Source organism: Crocuta crocuta, unplaced genomic scaffold, assembly GCF_008692635.1.
Source record: "Crocuta crocuta isolate KB4526 unplaced genomic scaffold, BGI_CrCroc_1.0 scaffold57, whole genome shotgun sequence".
NCBI classification, from domain to species: Eukaryota; Metazoa; Chordata; class Mammalia; order Carnivora; family Hyaenidae; genus Crocuta; species Crocuta crocuta.
Genome location: NW_027532163.1, coordinates 4,360,989 through 4,386,652, shown reverse-complemented (window position 1 = coordinate 4,386,652; position 25,664 = coordinate 4,360,989). Strand labels below are relative to the sequence as shown.

The following is a 25,664-nucleotide window of genomic DNA, read 5'->3' as shown; positions in this document are numbered from 1 at the left end:
TTCAGGATGATCTCTTTAACCATAAGTCAGGTCTTGTTGCTTCCCAGGTCAAAGTCCTTGAACGCTTCCCACCGTGCTCAAAATACAAGGCAGCTGTCTGAGCCTCTGATCTCACCTGCCACATGCTCATTCTGGCCCCCTGCTGTTCCTTAAAAACCCAATGCTCCTGGGGCACCTGGGTGGCTCAGTTGGTTAAGCATCTGACTTCGGCTCAGGTCATGATCTCGCGGTTCGTGGGTTCGNCATCTGACTTCGGCTCAGGTCATGATCTCGCGGTTCGTGGGTTCGAGCCCCACATCGGGTTCTGTGCTGGCAGCTCAGAACCTGGAGCCTGTTTCAGATTCTGTCTCCCTCTCTCTCTGTCCCCTCCCCAGCTCATGTTCTGTCTCTGTCTCAAAAATAAACTATAAAAAATTAAAAAAAAACAAAAAACAAAACCCAATGCTCCTTCCCACCTTGGGCCTTTTTGTTTTAGCTGACTTCAGGGAATGCTCTTCTCCTGAATCCTTGCACTGCTCACTTCTTCTGGGCTTCTGTTCCATGTCACTGCCTCAGAAATGCCTTCCCTGACCACCCCATGGCAGCCCCTCTCATCTCAAAACTCTAACCTTTCACCCTGATTTGTTTTTCTTCAAGTATATATCTCTCCCTGACATATGAAGTTGTTATTTGGTTTTGTCCGCTCCCCACACTAGAAAGTTCTCCAGGAAGGCAGATATTTACCTTATCCACAACTCTATTCCTAATGCCTGGAAGGAACTTCGCTCATAATTGGTGCTCGCTAAATAATTGTTGGATGAGTAAGTCGAGATTTCTTTATTGTCATTTCATAGATTGCCAGGCACTAACATTGGAGATCTCTGATTTTGAGGTGTGAGTGGTATTGCTGGTTAGGGTCCCCAGGAAGCAGACTCTGAGATGGATATGAGCAGGCAGGAAGTTTGTCAGCATCTTGGGAAGAAAGGAAGAAGGGAAGAAAGCAGTATTGGGCAGTAGGAGAAGTCGAGTTTTGACATAGCCTTAGTAGGAGCCTCCGCCAAACCTACCGGGAATTCTGAAGATAGGTTGACCTTTGAGGCTGTCCCAAGTTGGAATAAGGGGACAAGGCAGCCTTCTTAGCTGATCCAATTCCTTTGGACAGCTGAGGGCTAGCCGCCAGCGACACTCCCAGCAGCTGGGGAATTAGTCCCTCACTTCTGTGTGGCACAGCAAGACATCTTCTACAAATAAGAAGACACGTGGTTTAACTATGGCAATGCCAAAGAAGTTTATGGCCCTTTACCTAAAGACCTCATCTATGGGCAATGTTACAATTCTCCAGGGACTGGTCTTTGGTCTGCCAAATCCAAAACTCTTGTGAGTTCTGATGGTGTCAGCACATAAAAAATGGACCAGTCTTAGTAGTACACTCACATTAACTGACGTTCTGAGATAGCAATGCGTACCAACTGGATGCCGATTTATTTTACAAGTGACATCACTTTGATTAAAGCTACAGGCATTAGCAAGACTTGCCCATTCTTTCCAGAGCCACCTAAACACAGCTTCCTAGGCTATATACTGCATAACTCTAGACGCTGCCATTCCTGTGGACTGTAATGTCCCTCACCCATACACGTGTGCAGTGTACCAGCCCTGAGTAACCAGTAGGTTGGTTGTTGAACGTGGAATCAGACTGAGGGGAGTCAGGTAGGAAAAGTTTAGAAGTGGTCCTCAGATAACATGGTGTGTGACATTCTTCCCCACAGCAAGGATAGTCTTGCCAATAGAACCACAGTATTATATGAAGTCTGTTGGCCAAGGTTCCATCCCAAGTGCCGCTTTTGAATGACACCTCCCTTTAATCATGTTTATAACCAAGAGAAAAGGGTACACTTCACAGGAAAATGCATTGCCTCTCTGCATGTAATTCAATTTAAGTAACTCAATACTTAACTAAATAAATTTTTAAAAAGCCAAAGCTTATTTTTCAACATTGTTCCAAAAAGTATTTTTGTGTTTTTCAAAAAGAAACAACAAATATATGCCAATATGTACTATTTTCCTTATGGTCCTTGGTGTGTAAAACTTTCTGTGCTAATTTAGGTAATTAGGAGACCAAAAAGTTTGGATTTAGTTTGACAATTGGAAACCTGAGTTTAGTGATCAAACAGACGTAGGTTCAAACCCCACCTAGTCACTTAGCAGCTTAGTGATCTGGGGCAAGTTGTGGGTCCTCTAAGCCTCAGTTTCAGCAATGATAAAATGCCAATAATAACAACCAATTCATAAAGTAGCTTTTTTAAAAACTTAAAAAAAATTCAGTGTTTATTTTTGAGAAAGAGACAGAGCATGGGGGGGCGGGGGGAGAAGGTGCAGAGAGAGAGAGAGACAGAATCTGAAATAGGCTCCAGGTTCTAAGCTGTCAGCACAGAACCCAACGTGGGGCTCGAACTCGGGAATGGCAAGATCACGACCTAGGCTGAAGTCAGACCCTTAACCAACTGAGCCACCCAGATGCCCCCATAAAGTAGCTTTTAGAGTGAAATAAAACTACATGAAACAACATAGCATCGAATCTGTAATGTATGTTCCAAAGTGTTCAATATTATTGATTGAGTAGAATCGGGGGTTCACAAACTTTTTCTGTAAAGAACCAGATAGCAAATATTTTTGGCTTTGAGGGCCATGACAACTCTGTCCTAACTATTCAACTGTGTAAAGTAATGCAGAAGTAGCCACAAATACTATATAAATGAATGGGTGTAGCTGTGTTCCAATAAAACTTTATTTACGAAAGCAGGCAGTATAAATGGCAGTACTTTCTCATCCTTTTTTAAAAAACCTTTTAATGCGTATTTCTTGTTGAGAGAAAGACAGACCGATAGAGCATGAGCAAGGGATAGGCAGAGAGAGGGAGACACAGAATTTGAAGCAGGCTTCAGACTCCAGGCTGTCAGCACAGAGTCTGACATGGGGCTCAAACCCATGAGCCATGAGATTATGACCCAAGCTGAAGTCGGAAGCTTAATCAACTGAGCCACCCAGGCGCCCCTCCATCCTTTTTATTGTAAACTCTAGGATTGATGCTCAAAGATTCCAAGAAAGTTCATCTGCCTCTCCTTGCTTCTTTCTTAATGAATGTGAAATATCATCAACTCTAAGGGGGAAAAAGTGGCTTCTGCCCTATCTGTTCAAGCTCACAGCTTCAAAACCCAAGAAAAAAACCCTAAATTTGACAAGTGTTCTTCCTGGACTCAACATAACATACCCAACGTATCAGAATAGCTGTTTTACGTTTCCGAATGAGCTAACGGGCCACATAATTAGGCTCATTATCCATGTGGCCACATGTCCTCTGCCTTCAGTGTTCCTGGAGCAGAGTTCTGCCAGTAGTGGATCTCAGCAACCAGTAGGTGGCGTTCCCATTTGATGTGAATACTGAGTGCTCACTCAGTTGCAGCTCTAACTTAAAGAAATAAGACACCCCCTCAAGCATTTCAAAATAGTTATTTATAATTAAGGCAAAATAATCAGGAATTTCCTGATTATTCTAGGTGAAACCTAGAATTTCACCTGAACGGCTCTGATAAATGCATCTAAAATTACTCCTTATAGTCTGTAGTGGATTGAATTTTACCTCTTCCCCAAAAAGATCTGTCCATATCCTAATCTCTGTAACTTGTGAATATGACCTTACTCAGAAAAAGAGTCTTTGCAGATTTAATCATGTTAAGTATAACAAGGCAAGATCATTATGGATTACCTGGTACCTAAGGACAAGTGTCCTTAGAAGAGACAGAAAAGGAGAGACACAAGGAGAAGGGAAGGTCATGTGAAGATGGAGGCTCAGATCTGAGGGATGCAGCCACGGGCCACGGGACGCCTGGATCCCCCCAGAAGATGGAAGAGGCAAGGGAGGACTCTCCCCTAGAGCCCTCGGAGGGAGCGCAGCCTGCCGACACATTGGTTTTGGACTTCTGACCTCCAAAACTGTGAGAGAATAAATATCTGTAGTTTCAAGCCACGAGGTTTGTAGTAATTTGTTATGGTGGCCCTAAAAAACCAATATACAGTCCGGATAAATAAAATGGACTCAAAATAAACGAATAAAATAAAGTCAAAAGCAAGGCAGATCGTTTAATAAAATCAACCATTTAACCAAAATGTCCAACCTACTAAACTGTAGGTCTTCTATAAACGTATCACTGCAAACATGTGTGTTCACATCATTTGTAAGACAGAATTCTGTTGGAGACTTGTGTTTTGATTTCCCCAAAGACACCCACGCCGTCTCCCTTCTAAGATCTTATCACTCCCATACATCATTCAGGAACCATGAGGCCATTCAGTTGCCCATGACAACTTTTCCAAGTGCGGCACTCGAAACCAAGCAGTGGGGCGCCTGGGTGGCTCAGTCAGTTAAGCATCTGACTTCGGCTCAGGTCATGAAATCACAGTTCATGAGTTCGAGCCCTGCATCGGGCTCTGTGCTGACAGCTCAGAGCCTGGAGCCTGCTTCAGATTCTGTGTCTCCCTCTCTGCCTGACCCTCCCCTGCTCACGCTCTCTCTCAGAAATAAATAAAACATTAAAAAAACAAAAAAGAAAAGAAACCAAGCAGGGACTTCATATAGACGAACACACATTACAGTGTCTTTGAAAAAGCCACTGTTGCCTTAATTATTCTGGCCTTGCCTAGGCACTCATTCAGATACATTTAGCAAGCATGTACCATGCACCTATCAGGGTGCTGAGCAGTCAAAGATCAATCAGATATAGTTCTTGCGGTTTGGTCGAAAAAAATCAAAGTTGACTGAGAGAGACCTGAAGAGTCAGATAGGGTGCATGTGATGAGTAGAAGGTGCAGGAACATAAACGGGGCACCCCTCACCCAGCAGGCAGGAAGAGGAAGACATGGAGCCTGGGCTGAGTCTTGAAAGCTTGGTTAGCTGAACTGGGGGCCGAGACGCGTGGCATGAGGGAGCAAGAGTAAAAGCTTAGAATTCTGGGAAACTGCCAGAGGGTCAGCACGTCTGGACTGGGGATCTCTATTATGGAAAAGCTAGATGTGCAAACAGACCTGCAAAGGTGAAAAGCCTTGGTGAGGGGATCGAATTTCATCCTTTAAACAATAGAGCGCCATTAAAGGGTTTTGCATGGGGTTTGCACCCTTTTCTGAATGTTCTGATCAGATTGCTTTTCAGAAACGTTCATCTGCTGGTATGTGGATGCTAGGTCACGTGGGGTAAGAGTAGCCAGGGAAACCAGGTGAAGGGGCCATCGCTGCCATCCGTTCAGACTTTCAGAAAACCTAGCTGCAGCAGTAGAGGTAGAGAGGAGGAGAGGGTCCAGAGCAAAGTCTTAGGACTAGAATATGGAGGCTGGGGGAAGGGGAAAGTAGCATTTGAGGGTCATGCTGTGGAGGTTTTGAACTCCTGAGAGATTAAGTACCATGTTTTTATTCATCTCTGTGCTAGCCCAGCCACTGCTCCAAAATATGTCTTCAATTTGTTAGTGGTTGAATCAAATTTCCTAGGTTTCTATTAGAAAGTGAGGTTCCAGGTACTTTCCACTGTGCTCCTGGAATACCCTTCACTTTCAAGTATATAAAGCTGTTATGAGAAATAATTTACAGCTCTCAGAAGGGCCTCCTGTTTTGTTCATCCGCCCATTTAGCGGCTTCTTACTGGATTAATGGCCTGGGACATGAATCACAGTGACTGCCTGTGCGGAATTCAGTGCCAACAGGCGGTTTGGGGAAAACCATCTCTGATGCTGCCTGGGCAAAGGTCAGACGTGGCTGAAGCCCCCACCCCCTCCAGCTACCCTGCCCTCCCATCTCTCACAGGCATCTGTAGCATACATATTTTACTCATTCAATAGAAAGGCCTCTGTTCTTGTCTCTCTAGCTACAAATCCCTAAAGAAATTCCTACAGCACTGCCAACTGAAGCCTTTTTAAATCACTTTGTGACTGAGTGAGCAAGCAAAGTACCGTAGCCCCAAAGTCTGGACACAACTGAATAGCAGACTGGCTTTCTGAAGGCAGAGTGCCCCCAATGTGCTTTAACAGACAGGCTTTTAGACTGAGAAAGAAAACAAAACAAAACAAAAAAACAAAACAGAAAAAGGAGGGCTAAAAGCTATGCACAAGAACAGAGGTAACAACATTATGGAGTCATTCAAGAGGGCTAGGTGACTTGGGGCCAGATTGCACAGAGAAAGCGGTGCAGCAGCGCCTGGATGGCTCAGTCGGTTGAGAGTTCAACTTCGGCTCAGGTCACCATCTCACAGTTCGTGGGTTGGAGCCCCACGTCGGGCTCATGCTGACAGCTCAAAGCCTAGAGCCTGCTTTGGATTGTTTCCCTTTCTCTCTGCCCCTCCCTCCACTCAGCTCTGTCTCTCTCTCAAAAATAAATAAACGTAAAAAAAGAAAAAAGGTCTTTAAAGACAGAATTTAGCCAAAGTTTTTGGGGCAAGGGGAGTGCTCTTCGTGATTTACACTGGATGATTCATTCATGGGCCATGCATGGCATAATGCTTAACCTCCACAACTTCTGCCCCCGCAGTACCAATAGGTCCAAAATACTCCCTGACACACACAGGTTTTCAAATACCCCCTGGAGGACTGGTCTTTCCTGGGTGTGGACCACTGATGGGTAGCTAAGGGATGTGAAAGGGCATTGAAATAGAGGAGACCCGGATGTGGAGGAGGGGCACATGAGACTCACTCTGGGACCCTTAGTAGAGCAAACTGTTTGTACTAGAAGATGCAGTAGGAAAGCAACATTTAAAGCGAGCTAAAAATGAGGTTTATCATTAAATACTGTTCACAACATGTTCAAGTAGCCCCAAAAGATCATGTTGTTAAACACTCATGTCAGGTCCTATTAAGAAGTCAAAGGCATGTAGTAGCTGGAAGTGAATTCTAAACTGCGACCTAATTGAATCCCAGCCTCACCACATACTGGCTATTTCCTTGGGCAAGTTACTCATGTGAACTCACCCTGCTTTATCATCTTCAAAATGAAGATCCTTTCTCAAAGAGTTAGTGAAATGTCTTTATGCCAGAGGAGGTCATCAAGAGGATGGGACCTGGCTCACCCAGGCACAGGTGGACACAGCCAGTCGGAGGCACCTCACTCCCTCCCCTGTGTACATCCCACCCGCTGTTCCCACAGCTGGAGCCACTTCAAGGAAGCAGCCTTGAGAGAGTAAGGTGTTGTTGAGCCAACCCGGACTCTCCACTAGAGTAAGGCCTCTATAGAAACTCCTAAGATTCTGGTGAGCAGGTGCCGAGATCAACTCATCTTACTTTGCTCAAGACAAGTTTTGTATGTTAAGTTCCTTTGTTTATTAAAACTGCTACTTACCAATCTGGCGTGGTCTGCCTCTCTTCAGTCTCTTTTCGCCCTTTGCAAATGGAGTCCCGTTTTGAATTTTACCTGGGGAACACCCGAGGCTGCAAACCAGCAACCAAGCGATCTGATAACTAAATCTGTTATCAAATCTGCTTGCCCTGATATCAGTGTATCAAACTTTTTTTTGTAGACATGTCCTCTAAATTTTGATTGTATGTTGTTCAAAGATAATTGGAAAACTTTTCCTCTTTTTTGTTAATCAAGGTAATATTTACACTAATTTTAAGTGTCTGGTTTGATGAATGTTTGTAATTTTGGACAGTCATTTAACTGCCACCACAATCAAGAAGGTAGAACAGCAGTGCCTCGGTGGCTCAGTCGGTTAAGCGTCCGAATCTTCATCTCAGCTCAGGTCTTGACTTCGGGGTCGTGAGTTCAAACCCTGCACTGGGTTCTGTGCTGAATGTGAAACCTACTTTTAAAAAAAATGAAAAGAATATTCTCCCACCCCAAAAATTTTTTTTCAGACCCTTTTGTATTCATTTATCTCCCTTACCCTGGCCCTAGGCAACCATTGATCTATTTCCTATCATTATAGTTTTGTATATTATAGAATTTCACTTAAATAGAGTCATACAGTTTGGAGTCTTTGTCATTGACTTCATTTAGTTTAATATTTTTGAGATGTATCCATGTTGTTGTCTGTATTAATATTTTCTCCCTTTTTATTACTGCATAGTTTTCCATGCTATGGATGCACCACTTTGTTTATCCATTCATAATTATGGACCATTGACTTGTTTCCAGTTGGGTGCTGTTATGAATAATGTTGCCACAGCTATTTATATACGTGTTTTGTTTGGACATACGTTTTCATTTATTTTGGGTAAATATCCAGAAGTAGAATTTCTTATTTTTTAATGTTTATTTTTGAGAGAGAGAGAGAGGAAGCATGGGGGAAGAGTAGAGAGAGAGGGAGACAGAGGACCCAAAGCGGGCTCTGTGCTGACTGCAGAGAGGCCTATGTGGGGCTCTTACTCACAAACCATGAGATCATGACCTGAGCTGAAGCCAGAAGCTCACCCAACTGAGCCACCCAGGCGCCCCCAAGAATTTCTGCTTATATGAATGGTTGTACGGTAATGAATCTTTAACTTTATAAGGTGATGCCATACTGTTTGACAAAGTGACTGTAGTCCCACCGGCAGTGTATAAGAGTTCCAATTGCATCATATCCTTAACAATACTTGGTGGCATCCGTCCTTTTTATTTTTCATTTTTTGGTTTTTTTTATTTTTAGACTTTTAAAATTTTATCTATCGTAGTATATAGGTGGTATCCCATTGTGATCTTAATTGGCTTTTCTCTGATGACCAAACTGTACATCTTATCATGTGTTTATGAACATTCTTAATCAAGTATTTATCAAATAAAATTCTAAAATTCAGTTATTGGAAGCATGATTTGCAAACAGGGAGACTTGAAATTTATCCTTTCTTAATAAGCACAGGGGGCTGTGAACAAATTAAACAATGAGCCCTCAACTAGTATACAATATTAACATTGAAATCCCGTCATTGTGTTTTGAAATATCTAACCTTGTAAGATGAATCATTCGCTAAAGCACCTATTTTTAATTGGATAAATTTATGTTCTGAATGGAAATGAAATTAAATTCAGGAGGCCTATCATTATGCAGAATCATAAATAAAGGTAACTTCTTTGATAAGGTTTTTCTTATGAAATATTTGTTGAAGAAAGGTCTTCCATGAAGGCAAAAAAAGGCAGCATTTGTGAAGCTATTTGGGCTGAAATATTTACACATGGCAACATCCAGAAATTTAAAATCATGAGGGGCGCCTAGGTGGCTCAGTCGGTTAAGTGTCTGACTTCAGCTCAGGTCATGATCTCATGGATTGTGGGTTCGAACCCTGCGTTGAGCTCTGTGCTGACTGCTAGCTCAGAGCCTGGAACCTGTCTTCGGATTCTGTGTCTCTGTCTTTCTCTGAGCCTCCCCTGCTCACGCTGTCTGTCTCTCTCTCTCTCTCTCTCAAAAATAAATAAAACATCAAAAAAAGAAAAAGAAACTTAAAATCATGAATATCCTTGTGTTCATTTGCAAAATAGCAGACAGGGTGGCTTAAACAACAGACACTTATTTTCTCCCAAGTTCTGGAAGCTAGAAGTCTAAGATCAAGGTGCTGACAAGTTTAGTTTCTTCTGAGGCCTCTCTCCTCGGCTGCCTTCTGGCTGTGTCCTCTCACTGTCTCTTCTCTGTGCGCGCTCATCCCTGGTGTCTCTCCGTGGGTCTTACTTCCTTTTCATATAAGAACACCAGTCAGAGTGGATTAAAGCCCAATGGCCTCACCTTCATTTAATCACCTCTTTAAAGACCCTCTCTTGAATCCAGTCACACTCTGAGGTGCTATGAGTTAGGGCTCCCACATATGAATTTTAGGGTGATCTAATTCAGCCCACAGCACTCTTCCTTTAGCAGACAAGTTTCTGACATCCTTTTTACTCCCACATAACACAGGAGGAAACATGGCTGCCAGCATCCAGAGAGGATTAAGTGGACCAGAAAGTAAACACCCTCTGCCCTACAACCTTTGTGTTGTGTGCTTTTCCATGCGTTGCGGTTGACCTGCCAGGCTCCAAAGTCCATGTATGCAGACCAATACTATTTACCCGGCCCTTTCCCGTCGGCACACTTCAAAAAAGTAGTCTGGTTTGTTTTTTGTTAAGTAGTGTATGCTCACTGAAAGTAAAAAAAAAAAAAAATCAAACACTGGTGAAGTATAATAAGAAAAGAAAGAATATAAAAAGAAGAGAAGGATCACCTCTGAAAACATAGGCAGTGGTATCTAGTTACCACATTAGTTATATGCTCATCAGAATATTTTGTCTAGCAAATACTTGTATGCTTTTTTAATATAGAAATCACAACATATATAATGTTTCTGCTTTGTTTTTCCTACTTAATATATTATGGACAGTTTTCCCTTTCAGTAAATAGATAAATTAAGACCTGTTAAAATTCAGGCTGACCAACCCTGCCTCCCCGCAGAGCCAAGTTTTATTTAGACTCACTGCAGTGAAGTGGAAGTTTCAGGGCCCAAAGGGGCAAAGCCAGTCAATATGAAGCAAGGTCTAGGCATTAGCCCATATGGTTCCAACCTTCTGCCTAAAAGTGAGATCCATAGATTGCCAAGGGATGCTGGGCCCTGAGTCAGGGAGGCTCTCTCGTGATTTGGGAGCAGACAGCAAGCAACCTCTGGTATCCTGCAGGCTTGGGGGGGCTGCCTTTCCTAGGTGGGAGCTGCCCTCACCTCTTTTACTGACCTTCCTCCAGGCTGAAGTTGTGACCCTTGTACACTCCTGATCATAGTTCTCTTCTCATTTAGGACACAGAGGGGCTTCTTTCTTCCCTCAGCTCTCCAATAGACACATAAAAAGCAACTCAGCCTCACCCCTGACACAGAGGAACTGTCGAAAAAAAATTTGCAAACATCACACATTCTCCTCCTTTGCTTCAAATACACAGACCATCTTCTGGGAACTGGGCCCGGAGGTGCATAAGAAAAATAGATGTTTGCCCTCGTCTGTTCCTCCCCACAAGACAGGAAAAATCTACAGGAAAAAAAGCCCAGCAATATCCTCTTAAAGAAGTGCTAAGTGTTGCACTGACTAATAGAAATTGTGCCATAACTGATTTCCTATTGCTAAATATTTTACTTTATTTCCCAATTTACCAAATGATACCTCAGAGGATATCTTAGACATATATTTTGCACACTTGCCTTAATATATTCCATTAGAATATAGTCTTAGAAGTGAAATTTATGGGTTGAAGAGTATGCACATTTGAAGTTATGACAACTATTTCTGATCCGCTCTCTAGAAATGTTCTAGCAGTTTATATCATTTCAGTTATTTTAGGTATATACCTCAGAGTGAAATTGAGGGTGATTTGGTAAACCTATGTTTAACTTTTAGAGTACCTGTCAAACGATTTTCTGAAGCAGCTTTGCCGCTTTATATCCCATCAGCAATGTAGGAAGTTTCCAATGTTTCCAGATCCTCCTGAAGTCCTGTTATTATCTGTCTTTTGCTGTTGCTCTACTAGTAGGTGTGATGTGGTGTCTCATTGTTTTTTGGATTCGCGTTCCCTGATGACAAATGATGTGTTCATGTGCTTATTGGCCATTTGTACGTCTCTTAAAAAAAAAAACAAAAAAAAAACTCAGACCCTGTGCCTATTCTCAAATGGGTAATTTGTCTTTTTAATGTAGAGTTATAAGAGTTCCTTGTGTATTCTGAATACTAATTCCTTATTAAATATGTGACTTGAAAAAATTTCTTCCATTCCACGTGTTGTCTTTCCCCTTTCTTGATAGTGTCCTCTGAAGCCCAAACGTTTCCAATTTTGATGAAACGCAATGAATCTATTTTTTCTTTGGTTGCTACGGTTCAGGCTTCACATCGAAGAAAACGTTGTCTAATCCAAGGACAAGAGAGAGCATTTACTCCATGAGTTTTATAGTTTAAACTCTTACATTTAGTCTTTGGTTTGTTTTGAGTTGTTTTTTGTGTATGGTAGGAGGTAGAAGACCAACTCCATCATTTTGCATGTGAATATCTGGTTATTTCAGCACTATTTGCTGAAAAGACTAATCTTTCCCCCACTGAATTGTTCTTGGCACCCTTGTCAAAAATTAATTGACCATAAATTGATTTTTTTCTTAATTCTCAATTCTGTGCTATTGATCTATATTCTGCCCTATGCCAAGTACCACACAGTCTTAATTATAAGAGTTTTGTAGTAATTTTTGAAATCAAAAAGAGTAAGTCCATCAGATTTGTTCTTTTTGGTTTTTAGGATTATTTTGTATATACTTGACCCCTTGCATTTTCATATGTATTTTCTACCATTAATTTATAAAGTTCTTTCTATTTTAAACATATTTTCTTGTATATTGTATTTTTTCTGCTCAGTAATTTTAACATTTAATTGTTTAATCTATTAATCTTTTACTCACTGTTTTGGGGTTTGGCTATAGCTAACTTTTTGAAATGTTAATCTTTGCTCTGCCTAACTTAGGCTAGTCCTTCAATCCTCCCATCTTTGATCACTGTGAAACTCAGACTCTACCTGGGTCATGATCTTCTTACCTTCTTATGTAAGTAGTGCAAAAGATTAAAAATGGCCAAAAACTACCTGCTACTCCTCCCATCAAGAGATAAACTATGTGCCGTCCTCTTCAATTTACCTGAGTTCTGTAACTCTCTTCATAAATAAAATATGGCAAAACCTCCCTCTGTACTTGGGCTTAGGCGTTAAGAAACTAGAAGCATTTACTTCTTGGTCCTTGGAACATTCTCTGGGAGCCCTAAGTTGCTATGTAAGAAGTCTGACCACCCTGAGACCACCATGCATACTCTGTGTGGGTACCTCTAACACCTACCAGTCATCTTCCAAGAAACCAGACAAGTGAGTAAAGCCTTTCAAAGTGGTCACCCACAAGCTAAAGCCACCAGGTGACCCTAGTTGACCATCATGATGTAGAAGAATCACCCAAATAAGCTCGCCTAGATTCATAACCCACAAATTCATGAGATATAATTAAATGGTCATTGTTTTGAGTTTGGCAGTAATTTGTTACATAGCAATCAGTAACCAGCAATTAGCTTTGGCTAATAGCCACCCATGTACTGATACAATAGATGGAGAGAAAGAAGATGCATATAATCCTTTAAAGAAAACATTTTCCCTTTTGAAAAGAGGAGAAAGAGTAATGGTTGAAAATCAAATATGGAAGCTCTGTCAAGCTCTTGTGCTCCTTGCAGATTTTGGATGAGAGATTAAGACTGTCTGGGCAGTGGAGAGGCATAAAAAAGGTGAGGCTTTGAGGAAGTCAAATTGAGGTGGTAGCTTACGCCCTTATTTTGGTTAATCTCCCCTGAATACTCCTCCCCCATATATCATCTAGGAAGAAGATTCTTTTTAGTCCCCTTATTTGGAGGATGGAAGAGATACTAGGAAGAGTAGACCGGGGGTGGGGGTGGGGGGTTAAATTCTAAAGTGCACTTGGCTTGCTTCCAATGCAGAATTGACTTTAAAACTGCTTTGGCTATTGGTGGAAATATAAAGGTGCAGCTGCTGTGGAAAATAGTATGGCAGTTCCTCAAAAACTTAAGCATGGAATTGCTATATGATGTGGCAGTTCTACTTCTGTAGATATATACAAAGAAACCAAAAGCAGGGTCTCAGAGAGGTGTGTGTATACCCACGTTCATAGCCAATGTTCTTCACAACAGTCAAAAGTGGAGGCAACCCAGGTGTCCACTGATGGATGAGTGGATAAATGATAGGTGTTATATACACATGATGGGACAGTATTCAGCCTTAAGAAGGAAGGAAACTCTGACACACACTTCAACATGGATGAGCCTTAAGGCATTGTGCTAAGTGAAATCAACCAGCCACAAGAAGACAAATACGACTTAATTCCATTTATAGGAGGTACCTGGAGGATCAAATTAATGGAAACAGAGAGTGAAATGGTAGTGGCTAGGGGTCAGGGTGAGGAGTATATCTGGAATCGCACGATGAAGAAGTTCTGGAGATTGGTGATGCAACAGTGTGAATATGTTTAACCTGACTGAACTGAACACTTAAAAGTGGCACATTTTATGTTATGTGCATTTTCCCACAATTAAAAAAAAAGAAAACTGCTCCAGACTTTTTTCTGGGTGGAAGTTGGGGGCTCTGGATTTTGGGAAAGTGGGTTCTCCACTGTGAATGCTAAATCCTCAGCGATTCCAAAGATCAGTTCTCTTCATTGTGTAAAGGACTTAAAAGGCACCTGTTGTTTATAGAACGTCATTTGGAAATTGTATTTTTTTTAGCTCCTAACATTTAAAGAACAGACACTATTAGGAAGTTGTCTTGTAATTTAATGATGATCTGTATAGATGCTTATATTACAAAAAAGGTGTACACGTTACAACACTAATTTGTAGTAGCTAATATTTATTGAATATTTACTATGTGCCAGCCCCTTGGCCAGGCTGCATCAGTTAGGATGGGGTGGGTTACACTGTGACTACAAACAATCCCGAAATAAGCGGAATTTTATTTAAAATAAATTAAAGTTTACTTTTCACTCATGAGACACAGGTTGGCTCGGGACTGTGTTCCCACATATCATTCTCTTTATCCTAAGAGCCAGACTGACAGAGCTGCCAATATTGGCAACCTTACCACTGCCCTAGCAGTAGAAAAAACAAAAGCTTATATTCAGAGTTAACCAAACTGAAAAATTTGAGGGCACAATCCCCAAGATTGTCCTTACTTCTGACACCAATGGTCAGCTCAGAGGTTTCCCCCAATATTTTCAGATTCAGTATTCACTAGAAGGACTCCGGGAACTCACCAAAAGCTTTTGTGCTTAAAGTTACACAGCTCAAGGAAGAGACACGTAGGGCAGATTCAGGGAAGATTCTAGACAGAAAACTATGCAGTCCTCAGGATGCATTACTCTCCCAGCATCAATCCATGACGCTACTCACAGAATATTGCCGACCAAAGCAGCTCACCTGAGCTTCTGTGTCTAGAGTTTTTATTGAGGTTAGAGAGGCATGATTAATGGCAGGATTTAATGATGGATTGAATGATTGACTGATAACACATGACCCAAGGTCCCCACCCTACATCACATGGTTGGTCTTCCTGGTGTGGCCAACCCCCACTCTCACCAAAGACATTTCTCTCAAGTATGACGTTGAGTACCTCCACGAAGCTGAGGGCAAAGGCCAGTGTTTTCTTTGGGCAAGACCAAATCCTTTGCTACACACCCTATGCCAAAACACACACTGGCCTTTAAAGCTCCCGCTCAGAAGGAACACATGGCACTTCCTCTCACATTTTTTTGGCTAAATCAAGTCACAAGGCCAAGCTTAACTTCAGAGGGGGTGGGAAGGTACATTCTTCCCATAGAAGATTGGATATAGGTGATTAGGAATCCAGTCCACCATGTATTTTTTTATGTGTATTATTCACTGAATCCTCTCAATGATTCCTATGACTATCTCCATTTTTCATATAAAGAAACTGAGCCCAAGCGAGGTTAAGTGACATGCCCCAAGTCATGAGGCCAGTGAGGCCAGGGTAGAAATGCCTGGTTTTAAGCCCAGGTACTCCAGCTCCATAGCTCATGCTCTCTAAGACAACTAAGCAAAATATTGTATTGCCTCCTCATGTTTCTTCTTCTCTGCATTCAAATACTATTTGATGACTACTTCTGCTGTGCCAGGCACTGGACTGTGATGTGCTACAAATATAATAGCAAATGAGACATTAGGCACTCGCCCCAACGTAGCTGATGTTTGTCTTACTTTCTTCTTGGACAAAGGATGAAAAACAGGGCCTGGAGTAATCAGGTCCCATTTGCCACAGCACCATCACTGTTATGACCACTGTATCACACTACTCATCCTCCCCAGCTGGATTGAAGCTTGCCCACCTCTTTCTTGAGACTTTGGAGGGGCAAAGAAAGAGGTAAAGGAAAAATTAAGATGTAGGTGAATGAAAGGAAATAAGAGTATAGAAAGCACAATAAGATCACTCTTTGCCACTTCCCCTTACTTCAGAATAGTCAGCAGGTACATTACAGGCACTGCCCCGTCTGATGGCAATTACCTGCTTTCCCACCTGGACTGGAGCCCTCTGGCTCAGTATCAGCCCCAGTCCTTACCCCTCATCCTCCAGCGTGCATACCTTTTTCCGAAACGACTGGGGAAAGAATGTGTTTTCTTATACTGGCTTTGCTGAGAAGACAAAATGTTGCCAGCCATCCTGTCACCACTCGAGACCCGCCTGTCTGAGGATGGAGCCGCAACAGAGGGAAACAGACAATTCCAAGACATGCAAACCAGTCCTCTGACATTTGAGCTCCTGGATCCAGCCGTGCCTGGGGTCAGTGTGTCCTAGATTTTGCAGTTACGTGAACCAATCCATTCTCTTCTCTTGTTTTGTTTTATTTTATTTTTACTTTAAATCCAAGTTGGTGAACGTATAGTGTAATAATGATTTCAGGAATAGAATTTAGTGATTCATCACTCACATTTAACATCCAGTGCTCATCCCAACAATTACCCTTCTTAATGGCCCTGCCCATTTAGCCCTTCCCCTCCACCCAATACCCCTGCAGCAACCCTCAGTTTGTCTGTTGTATTTAAGAGTCTCTTACAACCACTTCTATTTTTAGGGCTAAGAAGTTAAGTTTGAATTTCTCATACTGAAATCAAAGAGTCTTGATACACCCATATACTTTCCCCCTTTTAAAGTTCCAGTGCCAAAAAAGCCATCATACATCCTGCCGAGGAAGGGAGGAAGGTTTGTATTTAAGAAATGAGAATAAACCTGAGGAAGGCAAATGAGGCTCACAGAGCATGATACCAATTTCCTAGGCACCAACTGCTGAAATTATCACTGCTTCTACCCGTACAGCCTGCAATTTTTAGAAAAGCATGAATAGCAACAGAAGGAGGAATTGGCCACCAGGAGCATGGACAGATACCAGCATACTGAGTATCTTATCTCTCTACTAAAAAGATTTAGTACTAGAAAGCTGAAGTGAAGTCTCATATCCTTAAAATTCATTACAGCCATAAAAAGCACCACCATATTTTCATGAGCTATTAAAACAAACAGTTAAAAATAAAGCCCATTTGGTATCCAATATCCTTCACATGATCGTATTTTTTCATGTATTTGCGAAGCAACAAATGTTGGCTAACTGCAATACATCTCCTTGCAACTGATTCAGATTTCCACATTCTCTTTTGCATCCTAAAATAATAAGCTACAATTTCCCTAGCCGTACAATTTATAAATTACACGCACTTATATCACCATGTGAAATTCATTCTCTGTTTCTCCTCTTCACCTTTCTCAACTGATCTTTCATTTTACCAATTCCTGATGAAATTCCCACAAACATCAAGTGACATGGGCATGAGCATAAGAAAAGTCTAAAGGGAGGGGCACCTGGGTGGCTCAGTCGGTTAAGCGGCCGACGTAGGCTCAGGTCATGATCTCGCGGTTCATGAGTTCAAGTCCCGCATCAGGCTCTGTGATGACAGCTCAGAGCCTGGATCCTGCTTCAGATTCTGTGTCTCCCTCTCTCTCTGCCCCTCCCCTACTCATGCTCTGTCTCTCTCTCTCAAAAATAAATAAACATTAAAAAAAATGAAAATGCTGAATACACTTCATTTCAGACTTCTTTACTGCTAGAGCATGAATATATGACAACCCAGGCAATGGGGCCTGAAGGAAAGTCTATTGGGAATTTGAGGGAAAGTTTTCTCTCAGATTAAAAAATAAAATTCACAAAAATAATAAATAAACAAAATTCACACATGCACAAGAAGGACCCTCTTTCTCCCTATTTCTTGTTTGTGGATGAGATCTTGTAATGATGTGATACCTGGAGCTGCAGCAGCCTTCTTGAGAGTGAGGGTATAAACCTGAAGTTGAATTCTCTCAAGTGCTCTAAAGATGGTGAAAAGAAAGAGTGGTTTTTAATGACATCTTTGAGTCTCTCTTTTAACTAACCCCAGAACCCTCCTATCGTAGGATTTAAACAGTGCCTGGTGCATACTAGGCACTTCACAAACATCTATTGAATGAGTAAATGAATGTTTTTAACTTTTCAAAATTTGTCTTCAGAGAATATAAAAGAAATGTCTCCCCAAACTAAATTTTCATCTACCTGTATCTCAGCAATTCCACTCCCAGGTATATGTCCAAAAGAAATAAGTGTTATTTGTCTACAATAGACAGGGAAAGCGTTCACAACACCTTCAAAACAGAAACAACTCAAATGTCCATCAACAGGAAAATGGATAAGTCAATGTTGGAATAGTCATCCTTTGGGATACTATACAACAAATATAAAAGAACAGACTATTAATATAAAAGCATGGATGAATCTCATAGACATGATATTGAGAAGACACTACACACGAGAGTACATAGTATATGATTCCATTAAATAAAGTTCAAGGGGCACCTAGGTGCCTCAGTCACTTAACCATCCAAGTCTTTTAATTTTTTAAAATTGTTTAATGCTTTATTTATTTCTGAGAGAGAGAGAGAGCACGAGCAGGGGAGGGTCAGAGAGACAGGGAGACACAGAATCTGAAACAGGCTCCAGGCCTACTTGTCAGCTCAGAGCCTGACACGGGGCTCGAACCTACGAACCGTGAGATCACAACCTGAGCCAAAGCCAGACGTTTAACCGACTGAGCCACCCAGGCACCCCATAACCATCCAAGTCTTGATTTCAGCTCAAGACATGATCTCACGGCTCTTGAGATCAAACCCTGTATCAGGCTCTGCAATGACAGCGCAGAGTCTGCTTGGGATTCTCTCTCTCCCTCTTTCTTTGCTCTTCCTCTGCTTGCACACATTTTCTCTCCCTCTCTTTCTCAATTAAATAAATAAACTTTTTTAAATGTGCTTAAAAATAGGGGCACCTGGGTGGCTCAGTCGGTTAAGCATCCAACTTTGGCTCAGGTCATGATCTCACAGTTCATGGGTTCGAGCCCCACATTGGACTCTGTGCTGACAGCTCAGAGACTGGAGTTTGCTTCAGATTCTGTGTCTCCCTCTCTCTCTGACCCTCCCCTGCTCACGCCCTCTCTCTCTCTCTCCCTCAGAAATAAATAAAAACATTTTTAAAATTAAAAAAAAAGTGCTTAAAAATAAAAATAAATAAAGTTAAAGAATAGGAAAAATTAATCCATGATGATAGAAGTCAGTGGTTACCTCTGGGAAGTGGGGGTGGTAATTGAGGGGTACAGGGTATGAAAGCCTCTGCTATGGTGATAGAAATGTTCTATATCTTGACTGAATTGTGATTACATGGGTTTATACACATATAAAAAGTCATCAAGCTATACATTTAACAGGTGTGCACCTTACTGTATATGTTATACCTCAATTTTTCTTAGAGCAAAAAATAGTTTTGTTTTTCTTTTTTTTTTTTAATGTTTTTATTTGTTTCTGAGAGAGAGAGAGAGAATGAGTATGAGCAGAGGACAGTCAGAGAGAGAGGGAAATACAGAATCTGAAACAGGCTCCAGGCTCCAGGCTCTGAGCTGGCTGTCAGCACAGATCCCAATGCGGGGCTTGAACCCACGAACCGTGAGACCTGAGCTGAAGTCAGACGCTCAACCAACTGAGCCACCCAGGAACTCCCCCAGTTTTGTTTTTCTTTTAAAGGAGGTACAGAAACAATTGTCACTCAGTATTTATTTAGGGAAGGTATTGCTTTAAGTGCCTTACAAAATAAGCTTCATAGTAACACTATCAAGTAGGCATTGCTATCTATATACTACAGATGCAGATATGAGAGTCAGAGAGATTAAGTTACTTTCCAAGGTCACACAGCTGATCAATGTTAAAGCTGGTATTTGAATACAAGTTTATCTGATCCTAAAACCCATGATCCTTTTTCTGTATTAGCATAAAATGTTCAGGCACCTGCAAAACCAAACTTTCCAAGGTCATGGAAAGAAATCACTGTGACCCAGGAATACTCTTCCAGAATGTGGGTTTTTCTATAGAACTGCCTAGATAGGAACAGAAAAGGTTTTTATGTACAAAGATAGTCATTGCAGGATTTATAATAGTGAAAAAAAAACAAGGCAATTATTCAACAGCGTATAATTAAGCAAGTGATAATACATATATTCAGTAGAATATTATATAGCCGTTAGTAATTATGCTCAAGAAAGCTTCTGATGTAATGTTCAATGGAGTAAAATGGAATAGAAATTGAATTTAAGAAAACAACTATGAAAATCAAAAGCTTTTTAACTTATGCCCATAGAAAGAAAAGCCTAAAAGTGTTTGAATGTAAAGAACATTAACAATGTCTGCCTCTGAAGAATGTGATTTGACACAGTAGTTGTAGGGGTTGGGGTTGGGGTGGGGTTTAGGGAGAGGACAGGGACATATTTTGCTTTATAATCTCTGTATTTGATTTTTCACAACGAATATGCATAATTTTATGATGAAATTATAACTCATTAAAAACAACTGGAAGGAAATTTGTATAATATTAACAATAGTTGTCTTTGGATAATGGGATCTGAGCGATCTTTTAATGCCTCCTTTCACTTTTCTATACTGTGTAAAATTCCTACGATGAGCATATGTTTCCTTATATCTGCAAAAAGATAATGTTATTTCCATGAGATGATGCATTTGAAAGCACTCTAATCGGTGAAGCAATTCAATTATAGGTGGTTTTATAACTACTGTAAAACATATTAAATGCTGGCAATGCCATTTGTAAGAGCAGAGGGCAGGTCCCCTCTCCTACTGCCTGAGCATGTATAGCTGCCGCCTTCACAAGGTGGAAGGAGGCTGGGCAAACCACGATCTGCCCATTCAGGACGATTGTAATGCTCAATAGTTTTTCTGGCAAAACTGCAGGCATTAGTTTAGAACATTTCTTGAGGCTGTGCTTCTCTGCCCAGACTGCACATTAGAATCATTCAGAGGTGATGTTTAATTTTTTTAAAACGCCCTACCCTCAGGGATTGCAATTCAATTGCTTGGAATGAGACCCAAGAGACCCAAGTATGGATTATTTTTTTGAGAGGCAGAGAGACACCACAGAGAGAGAGACAGACTGACAGAGAGACAGAGAGAGAGAGGGAGACTCCCAAGCAGGCTCTGTGCCATCTGCAGAGAGCCCGATGCAGGGCTCAAACCATGAACCGTGAGATCATGCATGACCTGAGCTGAAACCAAGAGTTGGATGCTTAAATGACTGAGCCACCCAGGTGCCCCCTCAAGTATGGATATTTTTAAGATGTTTCCCAGTTAATCCTGATAAGTGGAGTGGAGAGGGATGCCTTCTGGAAATAACTGTGGATAACTTCTCTATCTGTATGCAGGGAAGCATTCTCCAACTCCTCTGGGAATGCTTAACTCTCTAACCAAAAACTGGAAAAACATTGCTTTTTTCAAACCAACCTGAGCTTTATTTTTTTAAAAATAAATCACCACTACTACATTTACAGTTTAGAAAGGGCACTCAAGGAGTGGATATCATTTGATGATCTCATTAAATTATAATAACTCAGGTAAACTGCTAACAGGTGTAAAGTAACTTCCTAGACAATTCTGGGAGGTAAGAGAGGCAGAGACACATTCTGCCCAGGAGGGAATCGAGAGGGAAGAGTTCAGAAGTTTCCCAAGATCTAACAACAGATTTGAATCCAAGTATTCCTTCCTCCACCTACAACATTTGACTTTTATCTTTGAACTGCCGGTGATATTATAACGGAACAAGAACTTGGAAAAAGGCTTGCCTGCCTCCTTTCTCACTGCATCGCCAGAACATAGAAAGCAAAGTGAGGGGCACCTGGGTGGCTTAGTCGGTTAAGCGTCCGACTTTTGCTTAGGTCATGATCTCGTGGTTCGTGGGTTCGAGCCCTGTGTCGGGCTCTGTGCTGACTGCCAACTCAGAGCCTGGAGCCTATTTCAGAGTCTGTGTCTCCCTCTCTCTCTGACCCTCCCCTGCTCACGCTGTCTCTCTCTCCCTCCTAGAAATAAATAAGAATATTTTTAAAAAAAAGAAAGAAAGAAAGCAAAGTGAATGTATCGTGTAACCATATTGCGAATGGAATTGTGCTACCCCATAGCACTGCCGAGGACAGGGTCTGGACACATGCCTAAGTGCATATTGAATGAAAGACTGAATGACTTTATCTTCCAAGATAATTTATCCCATTTATCCCAGCCCTTTCAGAATGCTATTGCAAAATACCAGAGACTGAGTGGTGTATAAACAAGCACGTATCTCTCACAGTTCTGGAGGCTTGGAAATCCAAGATCAAGTCTCTGGCAGATTCACTGTCCGATGAAGTCCCACTTCCTGGTGCATCGATGGCAGTCTTCTCCATGCAACTTTACATGGCAGAAGGGGTGAGGGAGCTGTCTGGGGTCTCATTTATGAGAGCACTAACCCCATTTATGAGGACTCTACCCCATTCCCTAATCATCTCTCAAAGGCCCCGTCTCCTAATAAAATCACACTGATACTTGGGATTAAACATACACGTTTTGGAGGCACACAAACATTCAGTCTACAGCACCATTTTACACAGGAGTTAACTAGACTCCAAGAGGGAAAGTAACATGCCTGAGGTAGCAGGACTTGTAAGAGACAGACATAGAAGAAGAGACAACTAGGGACAGCCAACCATGCACTCTTACCCACTCTACTAAATTACCACTGGTTATAGTTTTCAAACACCAAGGCCTAAAGACCACAGTCTTAGAGATAATTTATGTAACAAGTCTACTCTAGATATTATACACAGATATTATAATAGGAGGAATATTAAATAGGGGTGGGCAGCAGTGATTTGCTATTACAGTGTTTTATTGAAAACAATTCATTTTACTTAAGATTGACTTCCAAAATCCTTAGTCTGACTAATGACAAACCTTCTGAAATGATTTTTAAATAAGATTTTGCTTCCTGAAAAATTCACATAATATAGCATGTGACAGATCACCATAGTCATATATTTATGTCCACAATTACTAGATACAAATAAAAGAGAGCTGGAGAAAGGATATCATATATGCTTTTAATCAGGAAAGAAAAGACCTCTCTAATCAATGTCTTGCAAAACCATTAACCAAAATCCTAAACTGAAGCTCAAATAATTGAAAAATGAAATGATCCATCTACTCATGACAAGGAGATTGAAGTCTTATAAAAAAAAGTTGATGCACATATAGATGAAAAGGACTGACGCTGCTATTTGGTAATTGGCTAAATAACAGTCATAAGTACATGGAAGAAATAACGAAGTTGAGAGAAGTCAGAATTTTCCCCATCATTGTCAAGAGGACACAACACATTTATCCAGAACATTGATGCTTAAATCATCAGCTATGTGGAACAGAACTGACAATGGTAAAGGGCATTGTAATTTATCTGTACATTGTCTATCTGTTTGACCATCCAATCATCCATCCAATAGATTTGACCACATCAAATTGCCATTATTTGATTTTTTTTTTTACTTACAAGGGATACAACTTAATGTGATTCAACAAAAAATATTCAACTAATACTTGTCAAATATACTACTATGTTCAAAGTACTGTGCAAGGTTTTTGTACTGTGCAAGGTTTGGGGAGTAATGGTTGAATAAGAAATATGCTTCATCTCTGCAAAACCCCAGAGGGAGAAATACACACCAACTACTATATATAAGAGAGTCATGAATGTACAAAGTACTATGAGATTATATTAATACATATGCATAGGAAGAACATATAGCAAACTGTCAGTAGGGACGTGGTTGGTGGGAGTTTATAAAATTAGTTCTCCTTTTCCTTATTTCTATTTTAAAACTTTTTATTCATGAAAATGCATTATTTGGTAGTTAAAATTTTTTTGAAAATGTACCATGAAGGGTGCAGAATTGATGGCTATTAATAGATATGTATAAAATAAAGGATTTAAAAGTTAAAATAGATGAAGCAACCTAAGTGAAACAAATGAATGAGAGACTGAATATACAAACAGACAATGGCCAGACCATATGTAAAAACAGGATTCTGACCCACAACCCGCAGCAACCAGTGTGGGAAACCAACCTATTATCTATAGTAACCAGCCCAGGAAGCCAATCTTCTGTCTAGAAGTCACACCACTATCTCAATCAACCAACTAGGAAGCTAAATAACGATCTCTGTAGCAATTGATCCCAAACAGCTGGGACTTCATTAATAAGTTAATTTGCCTAATTTTTGAACTTTGGACCAACCAGAGACAGCCCAATATATACCCCTAACCAATCATATAGAATGCCCCCTTCTAATTAGCTCTCTTCTAATTGGCTCTCTAATTAGCCTCCCCATGCCAACAGTCTCGAGTCAGGACATACCTGAAGCCCTCCCTTTGTTTCACTATAAATTTTTCCTGCTCCTCTGGCTGCCTTTCAGTTTCTGCCAAAACGCAAGTGATGGTGGCTGACTCCTTTGCTGTAGCAAGCTCTAAATAAAGACACCTTGCCTGTTCTCACTTAGTTTGTCTTCATTTATTTCTGCAGAAAAGAGAAAGAGAAATAAACTCGGGAATTAGCTTAGCACACAGAATGCAAATAACAATGGCATATACTTTTATGAGAAATGAGCGTTATAGTAACTATCCATACTCCACTAACCACGGGGACTAGCTGGGTTCTGATTAAGCCCCAGGAAGATGGAGTTATTTTACTCCTTTGTACTTCCTTCTTCACACCCTCTTTGAGCCTGGCTTACCCCTAGCCCCTTAACCTGAAAAGGCAAATCCATAAGCCATGAAATACCTCTGCTTTTATTTGATCTTAGAAGGCTGAATCAGAAGCAGAAAGACCTAGGAACCAAATTTAATCACTAAAATATCAACTCCGTGAGGGAAGGGAACGTGTCTGCTCAGCTCAGCTGAATGATTGAAATAAACACATGGATGCATCCGGGGCTTAAGCACCACCAAGAACCTGCAAGAAGACAACTCAAATGACTAAATCACATCAAAAACCTATCTTGCTTCTCTGAAGGTTCTAAACCAAGGCACAGTCAGAGAAAATCGATGATCCAGCGCACCAAATATGGCCCAAACAGACTAGCCACACAGGAGCCAAAGACTGGGGTCATCACTTCCTAGTCATTTGTCCTGTGATGCTCAGTACTTAGTTGGATACAGCTGCATGTCTAAACTCCATCTTTCTCTCATGCTCACTGGATAGTAAACATGAATCGCTATTAATAATAATTTTCCACTGCACGTCCAGAACAATCCATCCAGAGAAAATTGGAACTTCTTCTTTGCTGAGGTCCAGTCCCATCAATTTGATGCTCATTTTATAGAAAGGCCATTGAGCAAAATTAATGTACCCAAACAAATAGAGTTTGTCCTTGTAACTGATTCAGAGTATGACAGGAAACAAAAGGGCTGCCTTAATGGCCTCCTCTGGGAAATTTATTTTCAGAACATTGAGTTATTTTCTTCTACTCTACCAGATTAGATTAAAATCTTTATATAAAAAAAAGGAAGAAAAATAAAACTTAGTTGTCTCTTTTCATAGAAATCACTTTGAGATCTAGCTTCATTTAAATTCACCTGTTATTGTCCAAGTCAAATAATGTTATAATCTCAGGGTTATTTTACTTCTTTCCATTTTCCATTTTTTCCCATTTTCTTCACACTGCCCCCAGCATGTTTTACTCCCAGCCTCTT

General features: G+C 41.0%; 1 protein-coding gene across 1 annotated transcript in view; it reads left to right on the top strand.

Moving 5' to 3' along the window:
* The first annotated feature begins 16,183 nt into the window (after positions 1-16,183).
* The window catches only part of PI4K2B (phosphatidylinositol 4-kinase type 2 beta), a 56,045-nt gene continuing 46,564 nt past the window's right edge, over positions 16,184-25,664 (top strand). The window contains exon 1 of the mRNA XM_077776606.1: positions 16,184-16,318. Within this exon, the coding sequence (XP_077632732.1) occupies positions 16,184-16,318 (135 nt within the window). The remainder of the gene's footprint in view (positions 16,319-25,664) is intronic.